This window comes from Brachypodium distachyon, chromosome 4 (assembly GCF_000005505.3).
Source record: "Brachypodium distachyon strain Bd21 chromosome 4, Brachypodium_distachyon_v3.0, whole genome shotgun sequence".
Lineage (NCBI taxonomy): Eukaryota > Viridiplantae > Streptophyta > Magnoliopsida > Poales > Poaceae > Brachypodium > Brachypodium distachyon.
Window position 1 is genome coordinate 32,498,214 of NC_016134.3, and position 17,052 is coordinate 32,515,265.

At 41.5% G+C, this 17,052-nt stretch overlaps 1 protein-coding gene across 2 annotated transcripts; it reads right to left on the minus strand.

The window, feature by feature from the left end:
• Positions 1 to 81: 81 nt before the first annotated feature.
• Positions 82 to 11,983, minus strand: LOC100835465 (bifunctional aspartokinase/homoserine dehydrogenase 2, chloroplastic). 2 transcript variants are annotated; one of them, XM_024463455.1, is made up of 19 exons: positions 11,821 to 11,983; positions 10,617 to 10,682; positions 10,156 to 10,220; positions 8,730 to 9,104; positions 7,826 to 7,914; positions 6,342 to 6,645; positions 6,106 to 6,158; positions 5,609 to 5,814; positions 5,232 to 5,319; positions 5,043 to 5,156; positions 4,465 to 4,563; positions 4,186 to 4,380; positions 3,458 to 3,540; positions 2,670 to 2,895; positions 2,033 to 2,178; positions 1,736 to 1,871; positions 1,007 to 1,090; positions 830 to 922; positions 82 to 577 (listed from the first exon to the last, which is right to left on the minus strand). In XM_024463455.1, the coding sequence occupies exons 1-19, from the start codon at positions 11,904 to 11,906 to the stop codon at positions 332 to 334; spliced, it is 2,754 nt and encodes a 917-aa protein (XP_024319223.1). In that variant the 5' UTR covers positions 11,907 to 11,983; the 3' UTR covers positions 82 to 331. The 2 variants fall into 2 exon arrangements, with proteins under 2 accessions (XP_024319223.1, XP_003577947.1); XM_003577899.4 differs by having other exon boundaries at positions 8,730 to 9,107.
• Positions 11,984 to 17,052: the final 5,069 nt, after the last annotated feature.

Below are 17,052 nucleotides of genomic sequence, written 5' to 3' on the forward strand. Positions count from 1 at the left end.
GAGTGGTCAAAGTTGAACCTCAGAATGCATGCATGCCCACAAAAAAATAGATGGAGTATTTTGAAACAGAGCGAATACGAATGAATACGAAAACCGTCAGTCGCAGAAGAGGCATTATTATTACGCCCCTTATTATTATTATTGTATTATAATTATAATTCGATAACAGTTATTGCGTGAGATCTAACTCAAAGGAGTGAAGCCACCACCCCCACGGCGGCCCGGCCCCTCCCACGAACAACCTTATTTGATTCCCTCTAACATGTTCAACAAACTAATACGAAGTCCAGGAATAGTACATGTTGCCTTGCATCTGCCTCCGTAAATTGGTCTAGGAGGGAGCGCCGAGGTAGGAGGCCAGCCGCAGGATGTCGCAGAAGACGCCTCCAGCGGTGACCTCCGCGCCTGCGCCTGGCCCTCGCACCATCAGCGGTTGTTCCTTGTACCTCGAGGTGGTAAAGGCGATGATGTTGTCGGAGCCAGATAGCTGGGCGAACGGGTGATCCTTCTTGTACCTCTGCAGCTCTACCCTTCCCTTCTTGTTCAGCACGTCCACCACTCCAACGTACCGCAGTACCTTCAGGTTAATAAAAGGAGTCAATCACCTCTACTCCATAAAAAGGTCAGGGAAAACAAACTATTCTGAGTAAACACGGAGTGTAACCAAACTATTCTGTGATTTAATAGAACGCCCTTTTTTCCCGCAAAAAAAAAATCACCTCTGCTCCATAAAATTTCGGAAAAACATCCAGAGTAGGTGGAACGAAGGGTGCCCGACTAAAATCTAGACAAACACATGTCCCAATTTGGACTGAAAGGTTTTACTCACTTCGCCTGCAGCCTCAGCTTCATGGCGTTGCCGGGCCCAGTCCTGGTCGAAGGATGGTAGCTTTTGCATGAATTCATCCGCCGATGAGCATGACTGTGCACAAAACCATTTATGAAGTGTTAATACTTAATACATAAAAAGGTATCGGCTGTTACGGATAGGATAGCCAGTATTTACCGTAAGCGGCTCTGGCACAAGGCTCTTGACAGGAATATCTGAAAGCTCAAGTCTCAAACCACACTCCCTTGCAAGGATAATGACCTGCTCCCCGAGAAAAGCAACCAATTATGATGAACAATCCATAAAAAGGTCAGGGAAAACAAAATGTTCAAAAAGAAAAGTATGGACAAAACATTCAAATTATTCATTAAACAAGATATACTTTTCATTCGGTTTACCAGAGTCATTAAATAATATAAAGGTCGTCAAGAAAATGATGTGCTCCTGGTGTGGGTTCAACATTAAAATTTAAAGGTCATTGAAATTATATTTTGGTTTGCAGATATTTCATCCTCTATGTAAACTAGGAAAAGCCAGAGACTAGATCTTGTATCAGAGGGAAAAAAAAATGAGGTGCACATTGTATTCAAGAATCAAATGGAAACCAAAGGCAAGTGAAGGAACTGCATGTTACACTAGACTAAAATAATTTGAGAGGAGTCCTGCCAGAGAAATGCGTCAAGAATGAGGAAACACAAAGGTTCAAAGGGCATATCTTGGACCCTATGGACAAATGTCACCCAAAGATTATCAACTAAGTTTATCTGGAAGAGTTTGTCCACATCAAAATAGAAGTTGCAAATATTATTATTGTACACCCAAGTTGATATATCTGGGTACAGTGGCCAACATTAAAAAATAGCTAGGGATTTGTGACAATTTTTTCGAAAGAAACCAATATATTACCTTTCTGGCAACGTCTGTTCCAGATAGATCATCTCTTGGATCTGGCTCAGTGTATCCAGCTTCTTTTGCTTCAGCAACGACATCACTAAAGCTCCTTGTTCCTTCAAAATTGTTGAAAATATAACTCAAAGTTCCACTGCAATTGAACAGTCAACAAACATTGTATCAGCCAGCACCTTACTACATTTGTTGAACAAAAAGCGAATATACACCTGCAAGTAAACTTATAAGGCATTTCGTGGTTTACCAAAGTTATAGTTATGAAAGTATTATATTGTGTTACTGAAGAACACACACCTGAAAATCCCTTCGATACGCAATATGTTGTCACCCGTCTCCAGAAGACCTCGCAGGGTGCTAATGATTGGGAGGCCCGCACCAACAGTTGCCTCGTAAAAGTAATGAGTATATGATGCACGCTGCAGAGTCCTTAGTTTCAGATACTGTACACAAACAAAAGAAATTCATTTCTTAGTTGTTAGTACAATCCAGCAGACAATCCCAAATGCAAAGGTGCATATTGGTAAACACAGATAATGCACATTGATGTGAAGTGTCAAGTGTGTGTTCTTCATTCTGAGAGCAACAGTATCTCAAATACAAAGTTCAAAATTATCGAGAGCCATGTTTGCAGTCACTGAAAAACATATGGTGACTGGGCATTAAAGTCATTGGCTGGTTATCAGGAAATGGGTGGAGTTCTTGGGTTTTTTTTAATCAGTATTCATGTCTTTTTGCACTCTACATTTAGAACATATCATTTTGTAAAAGAAGTATTTAGAACAGATGCACCAAAATGGATCTGATCCATTCAAAGCTTGCGGTATGATGATAATCACAATGTACACAGCTCATGTCATTTAACAGCTTCAAAAACTATTTCAAGATCATCAAAAGAGAGAAATATGTTTGGCCAGCCAAATTGTGTGTTTACCCGATCAAGTGGCCCAGAATTTGCTTTCTTATTCGGCGTGATGACATGGATGCCCTTCTTCAACCAGTCATAATAATGAGATGCTACATTTGTATCTGCTGTGCAGTCCACCAAAACTTTGTTTGGAAATACATGATTCTCAGACAAATGGCGAACAAAAATAGCAAGATCAGCTGGTTTTGATTCTGTTTGTAGATCTTCTTTCCACCTGCTTAAGTCTACTCCTCTACAAAATGAAAAGAAGCCCCGAAAGAACTGTGAGACATGCAGGTGAAGAGAAAATACAATACATGAATTTAATAGCAAAACCAGAAACAAAAACAATGGCCAAGTTATTAGATTAATGAAACATTTTTTATAAGACAGGAAAAAATATAGCAATGATGGTTGTACCTAGTGCAAAATCTCAAGTTCTTCCTTGCATGTACCAGACAGAACCAATTACATATTGAATGTAACATTATAATTTATAAATGACTCCACCTATAATATTGTGCAGTTAACGATCACTAAGGCATCGCAATTAGGGAGCAAACAGAAGTCTAATGGGCAACCAGGAACTCCAGTTACATGATGCCCTTGAGAGTCATCAGCATTGGTCAAAACAAGACAAACAGAGTATCATGGGACAGCACCCACTTTTACCCAATAATGGAAGAGGATTTATCAACAGAAAATGAGCATTTCGTTGAGTTATGACAAAGAATAAAAGCTATCTTTGAAGAAAAGTAGCATGCTGTGCAAAGTAAAGGAACAATGAGTTGGGAGAAAGAGATTCCGTTACATACGAGTCACTCAAAAGCATCGTGCTTGAGCCAGTTATTCCAACCACTCGCACATCAATATTCATATTTTCCTTGAGAACAGCTACCTGTATAGAATTTGAATCAGGTTAGTAAAGGTGCTCTGAACAGTAAACTCTACCTTCAAACTGTTCTGTCAGGTCGAGCCTAAATTTCATTTTTCATGTAGGATTTGGTAGTATTAGTATCTTATACTCCCTCCGATCCATAATAAATGTCTTGGATTCAGTACAAAGTTGTACTAACTTTGTACTAGATCCAAGACTCTTATTATGGATCGGAGGGAGTAGTAAAATTATGATCATATAGAATTCAATGTGGAACGACGATATTATGTTCTTCTAATCACAGGTGCCCATGCTATCTAGGAAAATCACTCTTTTCCAACCTGGCAGTAGGGCCAACAAGCGAAAAGGGAACTTGACCGCATCAAAATGATCACTTTATCATTACATAGAAGGTACTCTTCCGTTTTTTGTTTTACGAATTACACTGATAGCGTCAGAAATCGGTTTTACAAGAGTTAACTTCAAATCGAGTTGTGCGTTCTCATCATTTTTGTAACAGCGTTTTTACCAATAGGTATTTCATCAGTGGAATTCTCAAAGTTCTCCATCAGTGAAGACACATTTCTCTAATCCTAGGCATGAGATGTACGGCTCCAAATAAAATTAAAATGTAATAAAAAATAAGAGTAATGAGACTCAAGATACCTGCTCCCCAAGCTGCTTAATAAGTGTCGCGCCAATCAAACCAGGTCCAATTATCCCAACAGCAAGTGTGGTTTTGGAGAGGAAAAACCTTGAGTGAGCAGCTCTGAGAGCCCTGACACAATCTTCTTGCTTCAATACAACAGTAATGTTGTACTCGCTGCAACCTTGAGCTATTGCTCGTACATTAATGTTTGCCTGCATCCATCGTTGCAGGGTAAATCAATCCAGTATCAATGTAAATCCCAAATTTAACAACCCAAAACTATAACCTATAAGTACCTTTGCTAGCGCATCAAAAAGGATTGCACTGACTCCAGGAGTACTTGCCATCCTCAGGCCAACAGCAGCAAGAATGCTGCAACCATGAATGATTTCAACCTAAAACGTGAAAAGAATTACATGCGAGGTAGGAAATTGTTAGGATTCGTACAATCAAGATTTTGCTATACTTTGCATGACAATGGTAGTTTCTGTAGCAAATGATTGGTGAAGACCACACAAGAAATACTTACCAAAATATATTACTCCCTCCGGTCGGAATTACTTGTCTCAGATTTAGTACAAAGTTGTACTAAATCAACGACAAGTAATTCCGGCCGGAGGGAGTACTTGTTTTGATGAAGACAATGCAATGTATACTTCAAAAAAAATGACGGGAATAATATTTCAAAAATTATAACTTACTGGTTGTCAAATTAGATTTTCTTGAACTTTTCTTCAACATGTCTATTCTCCTAGTCATGTTTGTTCATATGAAAAGTATAATACATCTAGAGTAGAGAAACAACTATGTTTTAGAAGAACACTATTTGGTTGGATTTATTATATCAATGTCCTCTTTCAAAGACAATAATCACCTTAGATAGCCTTCCTGCTGCTAATGCCTCACGAAACCTAACATGCAAGGCTGCAGAGACTGCTGCAACTTCCTTTTCTGGAACAGCAAAGCATATCGAGTGTTCACTGCTAGCCTGCACATATCTCACAGTGAGGAAGAATCTTCACGAATCATATGGGGATACAAAAGATTGAAAGACATGACCTACCTGAGATATCATGATAACATTGGCACCAACATCTTTGACAGCACTAAATATGGTACTTGATGTACCTGGAACACCAGCCATTCCGGTTCTGCATTGAAGATATGGACACCATGAAGAAAATAGAAGAAATTAGTTTCAGTAATACAAAGTCATGTAATCTGCATGTAGCTCTACTATCTTATGAGTTAATCTTGCAAGGTCAGCACAAAACACCAATAAGAATTGAAAAGCCATGATAAAGTGGGACTCTAAGGCAAACATCAACCACAGACAGTATCTTTTGAAGTTAATGAAGATCATGAGAGTACTGTATCACAGAGATAAAAAGCATAACTGAATTCCGACTTGAGGACCAAAACAACAAACTACTAACTTACCCTTCAACATTAACAAGGGCCAGATTATCTATAGTAGCAAAGGACTTGACGCAAGCATCCAAATCGCCATCTTCATTGGCAGGCTGCTTGCAAATCACGGTTCCAGGGGCAGAGAGATTGAACATGTTCCTAATGACAATGGGAATATTGTCTTTCATCACAGGTATAATGGTACGGGGATGCAACACATTTGCCCCAAAATATGACTGCAGGGAACAAATTGAAGTTAGCAATGAGGTTCGGTGCGAGAGATCTAATAGCTTTGGATGCAAGAAAAAATGAACATAGTGCACGGGATCACTGTTGCTAGGTTCCTGTGCCCAGCAAGCAACTCCAGCTCAAGAAAAGACTTTAAAGTGGTGAAACATTATTTTTTGTGGAAGAGCCCCTGCTGAACAGATGCAGCTTCTGGTGCAACATTGTGTCACCATACACAAATCTAAGTACAAAATTAATGGCAATAATATGTACATGTGATCCATGAATAGAGAAATTACCATTTCCCAGGCCTCCTGATATGATAATGTGCTCAAGATCACAGCTTCACTAACTGCATTAATCAGATGATTCTCAATCAGATACCTTGGTACAAGATAAATACAGAACTTTCATGCACTGGATAGTAGGTACTCCACCCTAATACCATGTGTATGTTAATGTTCAACGCAGGAAGTTGAATGAATCCAGTGGCAATATTTAGTTCAAAGCATAAGAAGACCCAAGCGGGACAGACCTTTTCTAGGATCTGCGCTAAATACCCCATCAACATCAGTCCAGATTGTGACCTGACGTGCCCTCACAAGGGAACCAATTATTGCTGCTGAGAAATCGCTTCCATCCCTTTTCAGAGTAGTAGGAATGTTTTCAGCAGTACTCGCAATAAAGCCAGTAGCAACTATTATCTCAGCAGGTTGTCGTGAAAACCATTTCTGGAGTCGCTTCTTAGATTCCAAATAATCAGGATCTACCAGGTTATAACCACTAGGTTTCACAACTAGAACTTCTCTTGTATCCATCCAACTACAAGCTGTCCCAGACTGCACAATTTAGATCAGACAGTACAGGTCAGTTTGCTTAAAAAGGTGAACAGTAGATAAAAAAATTCTAGATTATGCATGAAAATAAAGAGAAAGTAAGATTTTATTATCCTATATATATACTGCATGATATATCGTTGTTTAAGGATTCACATCTGCATACAGTAATTAAAGTACTGGCCTACTATATGTCCCCACAAAAAAAAAAGGTGCTGCTCTACTATACATAGTTTTTAGCATGTGGAGAAAGCAGGATCCATGAGCCACTGCTCCCGTAATGGAGTTTAGTCACAATGAATTTGCATCATTTCAGTGCTGAGCTACAGCAGCATAATGGTGGTGGATGCACATCAATTAATGTTGTTTAAGATATGGACTGAACTACAACAGCATGTGGTATTAAGCCTTTGAAAGTTCACAAGTCACAACAGCGCCAGTAAGACTAATTAGAAAGACCTTGCAGAACGACCCCTCCAAAACCTGAAGCTCGCATGCTCTTGCGTCGTATTGACACCTTCTTATAATAAAAAATGACACGCATTTGGCTGTGTTTTCGAGAAAGAGATCAGGAGGTATGATGGACGAGAAGCAAGTTGTAGAGGAATGTGCCTAAGATTTCAGGCTTTTGTCTATGCCTAATAGAAGCATTGAAACAAGATCGAGTTTGGTTGCTATCATCATGGATACGTCGGGGTCGGCCAAGTTGGTGCGGTGGAGAAAATGGCTCATCTTCGGGAAGACGAGAGCATGCAGCGACAACCAAGCTATGAGGAATGGAGTTCGGGCCTCACACCCCCGCGGCAGCGTGCTCCTTGTCGTTCCTGCAAGCTTTGATCTCCATTGCCACAACTGATCCAATCCCCAACTCCTGTATTCTTTTTGACTGAACGGGTCACACATTTGAGACGCTTTGATAAGAGAAGCAGGATTTATGATAGATTTTGTGCGAAAACTCCAATGTGACATGGGCGCTCTTTTACAAAATGCATGGAATGAATGGCCATCTCATTTTTTATCTGATAGCTTGTCAATTTGGTTTCCACGTTTCCACTGAAAGGTCATTTCCATGGGAGACTTTCTCCAAAATTTTGGACGTTAGTACTTTTGAATAGACGTAGTAGTTCTAAGCAAAAAAAAGCACCAGGGCCAGAAGTTCTCAGTGAGTACTTTTCATATGTACCTTCTGTATAGCATATGACAGAATCTGAGCTGACCACAACTCTCCATGCCCAACAACGAATTCAGAGAAAGACTCTGTTGCATGTCCAGCTGCAAACATAAATGAAACCAAGTTATTACACATCTAACAGATTACAAATGTTCAGATTATTGCCTGTACTCGAATCGCAGCAGGTAAGTCGGCCCTTATTGATCGAAGATAGCATACACCAGACTGGTCAAAGATGTGACCCAACAGAAGTTGCAAATGTGCAGTGATTCTGATTGTGTATCCCAAAAAATGAAGCAAAACATGATCCTATGTTTTTCTGAAATGAAATTAACTAGCTGCAAAATATAAAATGAAAATACTACTCCCTCCGATCCATAATAAGTGTCTCAGATTTAGTACAAAGTTAGTACAAAGTTGTAGTAAATCTGAGACACTTATTATGGATCCGAGGGAGCAATATAAAAATATATTAAATCACACACAAAGGCTTCCCTCAACTGGTTTATGTCCATACTTAGGTGACCAGAGACACATATGGAGAGCGAGAGTGAAGAGTTGGGGCAGCGGTGGACAAAATGTGACAATTCAAACATATACATACTAAAATAAATATAAACTATTCCCTCCGTTCCTAAATTCTTGTCGTTGTTTTAGTTCAAATTTGTAGTAAAACAACGACAAGAATTTAGGGACGGAAGGAGTAGAAAGCAATCAATTCAAACAAAACAATGGTGCTTCTGATGTTAAATTCAAAGCATGAAGAACTCAGGATCTGGCAGGCATCAACAAACTCCCCATAACCAACAAAAGAAAGTATTCAACAATCAGGGCCAGAATAGTTTCGAGGGACAACAAAGAAGACTGATCATCAAAACTAAAATACCATGAAATAAGGAGAATTAGTACACCAAACCTATATAAATAGCACGGAGCATTGCTCTCAGGTTACTGATGTCTGAATGCAACTGAGACAAGAACCTTGCAAGGTCTTCTCCATCAAGAAGTTCCTTAGCTGAAGCCATATGCTTCTCAAAAATTTGATCCAATGCCATCGTGTAAGAATCATCCCTCGACTGAGCCTTATGCACAAGGCTGTACATCATGTCAGTAACTTTGGACATTGCAGAGACAATGATCAGCTTTCTCTCGGAAGAGTCACCAAGAACTATATCAGCAACATTCTGGATTCTTTGAGGTGTTCCCATGCAAGTGCCACCAAACTTGTGCACAGACCACATATCACCTTTTGGAAGATAAGTACTGACTTCATCTTGTTCAACTGAAATAGCTGCTGCAAGAAACAAGAATGTATACAAAGAAACAGCAGTCATTACATGGATACAACTTACATGTTAATGAAGTTTAAACAGTATGTACACCTAAAATATAAGATTTGAAACTTGAAAGAAAAAATAAAATAAAAGGACCAAAATTAAGATGTACCCAAGAAACGTGAGTGGTCTTATTTTGACCCTTTCAATGCAAGACTGTTACTAACTGGTTCAAGTGATCATAATTTTCTGGTTCAGCCACTGGACGTCCCGAAATACATTGATGCTCAAGATAAAAGCTTGGTGGTGAAGTAGAGTTATTCAGATGGACAGTATCAGGGTGTGGGCCTGTGGCTAGGCAGGGCTTGGAAATTGAGGCTGTGAGCTCGGTCTGTGGATTAGTCAGTAACTAAGTAAAGATTATATTTTAAACATAATTGATCATTTCTCTCATTAAACATGTCACAAACTACTATTATTGCTGCATAAAAAAAACAAAAAAAAACTGTTTTCTCTGGACTTTGGCCCCAAGGCAGGTTAGGCTCAGGTCAAGTATTTGTGGCAGGCACAAAATCTGCCCATCCCAGAGCCAAGTCTTTGACCAGGTGTGGATAGAACCAGCGGCGGAGCTACGTTCAGCCCAGGGCCAAAGTCCAGCTTATTTTTTTCTTTGTATTACAATTTACTCCCTCCGTTCCTAAATTCTTGTCGTTGTTTTAGTACAAATTGGAACTAAAACAATGAAAAGAATTTAGGAATAGAGGGAGTAGTAATTAGTTATAATTGAGAAAAAATAGAACATTTGGTCCCCTAGAACCTGAAAATTATACTTTTGCCCCCTCAAACCTTTTCGTCAAGCTCCGCCACTGGATAGAACAGAACTATATAAGCAATATGGTGATATCAAAATGAAGACCGATTTATTGTTTTCAAGCAGCTAGAGTTTAAGATTTTTCAATACATCAGACCATTTAAAACATTGTACTGCAAGAAGAGGTGCGGTAGTGCTAACTTGTAGTTCTAGAATAATAAGTAATTCAAATAATGGCCTGATGGAAGGAAAACTACCAGCAGCTTGTGCGATAAAATTCTTGGAACCATGTCTTAGCAAACTTCCTTGAGACTGACCTATCCTGAACAAGGTAGTAACAAGACAAATAAGGAATATTAACTGAACTTTGGCAAAGCATAACTGACAGGAAAATAGAACTAGTGAAGAAGTACAATATCTATGGTAGAACCTATTGCAGTTATAGCAGCATAGCACAAGACTTCAGAAGTTAATTGCTCTGGAAAGGTTGAGAACATTTTCTAGAACCAATTTAGTCAATAGCTTTGAGAAGATCAGAAATGGAAGATTGAGCATGCAACTGATGCTCGAAATCCCAAGTGCAACTAAATGAAATGATCAAATGGTAGTATAGTCCTTGTGCATTTGCAATTTGGATATTGGAAAAATATAGGCCCGATCATTTCTAAATGGAAATGAGATTATTGATGCACAGCAAGAATCATTAACAAAACACTACCTTAGATAACCTCCCAAAGGCCGGTCCTTATTTATCTCACACTTCAAACATTGTGAAACCACCTCCCTGAAGAACTTTCAAGCAGCATAACATTAATGCGGAAGATGAGACCACATTGAAGGAGTGATAGTCAAAACTTACAAGTTACAAATATAACAAACAAATAAATAAATAATGACAGCAGTGTATAATGCTTAATCTAAAAATATATCATTACTAAAAATTGGCATTAACTAATCTCCAGTAAGTTCAAAATCATGTTACTGATGCAAAATGTATCATTAGTCATCCATTCATTTTGCAAAAAACATAGACTGATAGACAAGCACAAGTTTCAAATTGTGAATGTCATGATGTAAACAATATGAAATTCCCATTTCTTGATCCATAGCTTGATGTTCCTAGCTTTGTATTCTATTGCACAAACCCAACCAAATGATTCGTCCATTTCATACTTCAACCGCTTCATGACCAGGCCAATGTCAATTCAAAACAACAATAATTTTACAACACCGTGTGTAAGGGAATTGATATAGCAAGGGTTGTTATGTTCATACAAGCATTATACACACAAAACACACCTTAGGTTGATTAGCGATATATACATTTCCGCCACCACTCTTAGTAACTCATTGCTAACTCCGTCACGGAATAGATGATGTTTTCGACATTGATATGGCTCTCCAAGATATATCTTTGACTGTTACTTTTTATTATGTACTATAAAAGTATTATTTGTGACAAATCTAGTAAATAATAATACCATCACTGTATAAATCTAAACATATTTTCATAAAGTAGTAGTCAATGTTTGACTGCATCATTTTCTAGAATGTCATTTATATTTACATAATGGGAGTAGTAATGTCACCTACTCCGTATATTGTCCCCCTCGCAAGAGAATCAAACAATACCATCAGAACGGAACGAGAATATATCCTCGTGATGTCTCCGCCACCTCGCAGCAACATCAAATCACCAACATATGAGCCCCGCTTAGGCACCTAAACCATCTCCCAACAGAACCCAGGGAAACTCACGGCCACGTTCAATACATTCCCAGCCCAAGACCGGCGACGATCTTCTCCGGCACTCGACGGGCCAACGCGATCGAGTCGGCGACCGCGCCGTCGGGGCTACTCGTGGCACAACGGATCCTATATATCGAAGCTAGCGGCTAGGGGAATGTGGAGAGGTCGCGAACCTGCCAGATGCGGAAGACCGGGGCTGCCGCCTAGCGGCGGCGGCGGAGGTGGGCGGGACGGGGCTCGTGATGGCGAGGCTCCGCATCTCGCGGGTGGCGGCGAGGCGCGGCGCAGTGCAGCGGCAGAGAGGGGGAGAGAGCAGGAGGGGACGGCAAAAATGCTAGACGCCAAAACCCCTGCTTTAACCCCCCGCGTCCAGGCGGCCGCTTTCGCACTGTCGAAGCAAATTGTCGGGTCATACAAAAAGCAAAACCTTCAGTATTTTCTTTCTGTTTCTGAAGGTTTTTGAAAAATTTGTTCACTTTGGAGCTTTGTACGGGTGAAAGCGACTGAAAAATGTCTCCGTCGCCATGATGATGCTGCTGTTGTTGTTATGATCAAATTTGGGTTGGAATCCGGAGATGCAGCTATAACCGTAGAAAGACATGCATGAGGGCATGAACTGAAAAGAATTTCGGCGACTATTGCCTTTTTTTTGGCTATGTTATTGTTAGGCATCGTTGGTCTACTAAACAAACAACTTACAACTTTCTTTTATGAATGAATGCCTTCACTGCCTTGTGTGTGTCTCCTAATTAAATTCTCCGAGAATTCTAATATTCCAAAACAGTCCCCAACTGTACACCAACGTTGTCTTGTGTCTGCCCGGCAAAGGCTCGGCTCGGATTATCTTCATGCACGATGTGTCCTTCCTTTCCTTGGAAAAGCAAATTAATCCAAGTAATCTTGGTCCGGACTAGCGAAACCATGCATGCGTCTGCAATTGTATCGTTTTTCTTTTTTTTTTTTCTTTCTTTCTTTTTTTTGTGGGTGAGGTGCTGCGACTGCGAGAGCCTGATCCAACTCGTTTCCCACGGTGACCGTGGGTCCTTAGCAACGATCCAACGCCGTACGTCGCGATCACGGCGCACGGTCGTGTGTGCCCGTCCGTCGAGACGGCGGCCTCTGGTGGCCGCGGAATGCCGGAATCCCCTTCGCTTTTTCTGCTCGTCCAGCCAGCAAGCAAAGTGGCCCTTGCGACGAGCTATAACTCACTGGCTCAGGAGGAGACAAGACTACAAGAGAGTTCCTCGTGCAGGACAGCAGGAGCCATGTGCCGGAGATCAAACAGCACCAAAACCAAAAGGACAATCAGCAGCACCCAGATGCCAATCACCTTCTTTTTACTCTTTTTGTTCTATCACTCTGTCTTCCGCATGCACATGCACGCATGTCGTTGTGGCCGTGCGGAACTACACCACGGACGCAGAATATATAATTCACTCTAATCACAAATCACAGTAGTGCCTCTTGGGCGAACGGGGGAGGCACACGCTTTATTCTGTCGCGGTTCTCTGTGTGTGTGGCTTGCGTTCCCAATGGCTGGATAGCACGGGGCCTACGGAGATGCTCCCATCTCCCTTCTCTCTTTCTCTTTTTTTTTGAGACCGGTGGAGCTATATTAACTTACGGAGACAAAGTTCTTACAATCATTTGCCAGAAAAATCTCCACCCAGGAAGGCACTCTATCAAACAACTCACCACCCGTAGCTGCATTAAGACCATACTTCGCTAACTCATGAGCGACACAATTATTTGCACGACCTGTAAATTGGAACCTAATGCCTGGATCAAAAGAGATCAGCTACTTGATATCCTGAATAATTGGACGTAGGAGGGACCTGGGAACCCCAACATCGAGAACTGCTGAGATGAAGCACTGACAGTCGCTTTCCACTATAAGCGGGCGATTGTTAAAAGCTCTCACAAATTTTATACCTTCCAAGCACGCAATCCCCTCAGCAAGTTCAGCATTTTGACAATCAGAAATTTGATTCCAGGCAGAGGCAAGGGCACAACCACTCACATCACGAACAATAGCTCCCCAGGCAGCTTGTCCCGAACTGGGAATGAAGCTGGCGTCAATATTTAACTTGATCCAGACTAAATCAGGCGGCTTCCAGTCTGAACTTTTGGTAACAGCAGGAATAATAGGAGCAGCATTAGACATGAAGAGTGGTGTTTTACCTTTCAGATCAGGGGCAGGAATTCTATCTTGGGGAAGGGTCAGAGCATCGGCATAGCTGAACAGAAACTGGGCTGAGGCAGAAACAGACGCGTCCCCTTTACTAAAAACGATGTCATTACGCAAGTGCCAAGATCTCCACCACAGGAACATGAGTTTTGCTCTGCACTCTTCCTTCAATTTGCTTAACAACATGAGAACCCAATCAGGCCCGGTCCTCTGAAACTCCGATTCATGTGGTAGAACCCACTTCTGGCGCACCGCTTCTCTCAGAGCACGAGCCTTCGTACAGTTAAACACATCGTGGAAACCATATTCATATTCTGAAGCACATATGGAACAGAATGGTGATACCTTCTTAAAGCGATGATGTCTATTCACTTGAACCGCCAGAGAGTTAGTCGCCAGTTTCCACGTAAATACTCTGACTTTAGGAGGGACTGCCGCCTTCCAGATCAAATTCCATAAAGTTCTTTGACCATCTGGCCTGGAGCTGTTCCCTGTCTCTGTGAGCCTGAACTTCAGGTTCAGACCAAGTCGATATGCGCTTCTCACCGAAAAAACGTCAGATTTTTCAAAATGCCAGGCAATCGTGTCTTCACCAGGTTCATGTGGAATTCTCAACTTTAAGATTTCATCTGCATCGAAAGGATGGAAGATTTGTTGAACTAGGGGAACGTCCCATTGCCTTTCTTCTTGCTTGATGAGTTCAGAAGCTCTCCTTATTCTAGACCGTGTATTACTCCTGGACACTTGCAGATTTCCTCTCGGAATCCAATTATCCCTCCATATCTGAACTTTAGACCCATCACCAATACGCCAGATCAGTCCTTGCTTCAGGAGTTCTAGACCATGACAGATACCTTGCCAACACAAAGAAGGATTGCTAGCAAACGCCGTGTCCCAAAGGTCACCAGCAGGGAAGTACCGTCCTTTCAGAACCCTAGCGCACAGAGAATCAGGGACAGTAAGAGTACGCCAGGCTTGATGAGCGAGAAGCGCCTGATTAAAAATTTGCAGGTCCCGAAAACCAATACCGCCCTGACCTTTAGGTTTAATCATTTTCTCCCAACTCATCCAATGCACTTTCCGTTTGTTCGTTTCATCACCCCACCGAAAATTGCGTATCATCTGAGAAATGTCTTCGCACAAATTCGCAGAAAACTTGAAGATACTCATAACATAAGTGGGTATAGCTTGGAGAACAGATTTCACCAGAACCTCTTTGCCACCACAAGACAAATATTTCTCTGACCAATCATTGCACCATTTGAGGATTTTGTCCTTGATTGACTGAAATTTACCGTCTTTCATCCTCCCTTCAGGAATTGGCAATCCTAAATATTTCTCCTCAAAACCTGGATTTTGAATCCCAAGGATATTCATGACCACATTGGTGTTATGGAGTCTGCACTTCTTTCCCATTAGAATTGTACATTTCTCTGGACTTAACAGTTGCCCAGTAGCAGCTTCATAGGCAGCAAGGGTCAGCTTAATCCTTTTGGCCTGATCTTCGTTTGCCTTGAAGAATAGAAGACTGTCATCGGCAAAAAGGAGATGAGAAATTCCTGAGTTTTGGCGGCAGATCTTTAATTCTTGTAGATTCCCCACTTCAATCTCATGTTGCAAAAGAAGGGATAGGCCATCAGCAACAAGTAAAAAGAGATACGGAGACAAATGATCTCCCTGTCTAAGGCCACGGCTAGGCGAAAAACTTTTCAGCAATTTCCCATTAAAACGGATTCTATAGCTCACCGTGGTAATGCAGTTCATAATCCAATTAACCCATTTCTTATCAAAACCAAGTTTTAACATAGCATGTTCCAGATAATTCCAATCAACTCTATCATAAGCTTTGGCTAGATCAAATTTATATGCACAAAAGTTTCCCTTCTCTCTTTCTCTGCTGCTCCTCCCCGGCCGGCGACCTCGACCTCTCCTCCTCTGCCTATGCCGCCGGCGGGTGCGACAGCGCGCGGTGCGGTCGGCAGCAGCGGGTGCGGCAGCTCGTGGTGCGGGCGACGGCAGCGGGTGCGGCGGCTTGCGGTGCTCTGGGCGCGGTGGCGGGCGGACATGTGCGGCGGCGCGCGTTCTCGGGGCGCTCGGGTCCAGGCAGATGTCGCTGCTATGCCTATGCATGGTGTACTGCCCCTGCGCTCCTCTCTGCCTGATATCAACAGCAGCAATGCCCTTTTCATGCTGCTTTTTGCTTGTTCATCGCTCGAGCTCCTTCTGTACATGCGCGGGGGATAGATCGAGGGTGATTTTGCAGTGGAACCTGTGTATCGAATGCTGTGATACATGGCGATTTTGTATGTTAGATTTGGAGCTATTTATGCTGTGATGCATGCACCGAATCACATTTCCCATGTGTACTGCTGTCAAAAATTATGGAACTGTACGTCCTTCGGATGCATATTCAGTTGAGAGCAGCTATCTTCAGTTCAGAAACAAGAAAGAAGATGCAATTTTTTTTTATTTTCGGATGTCTGTTTGGGGGACACCATTGGGTGCCGGGGATGGACACCGGGAGGACACATGTCCTTTTGCTCCTCCAAACGGACAAAAAGAGGACATTTGTGAACAAAATTTGAGGGATCCCATTGGAAATGCTCTTAATTGAGGGTGTTGTTCCAGCTACAGCGATCTTGATTGACCTGCGTGCATGATTGCACGGAGAAGCTAGCTCGGCTCTGATCGACCACACTAGTTTAATGGCACACAAGACTGAACTCCAACAAAGAAAAACTGAACCCCAATGATGTTATCAGAGAGAAAAACTGAACCCAATGGCTATAAGTAAGTCGACGGTTCTGACTCACGTTCACAGTCCGGCCGTTCTCTCCGATAGTCCCGTATGAACATATTTTGTAGCCCAAGTTTTTGGTAATCGAGCACTTTAACTTTGATGTTAATCGGACCGGTGGCATACACTGAATTTGAATTTTAGTACTCCCTTTGATTTTAAATTTTTGACTCACATTTGTCCAAATATGGATGTATCTATTCTTAAAAAGCGTTTAGATACATGTAATATTTCGACAACAATTTAGGACCGGAGGGAGTACTATAGTAAATTTTAGGAGTACAACTATCACGAAACTGTAAATAAAGAATGAGCTCTTCGGTCTACTGTATATCTTCTATCTTCTAAATAGGAGATTCTCAGGACATGATTTTTCTCAACATGCGAACATGCCACCTCATTAAGTCCATCACATGCAAA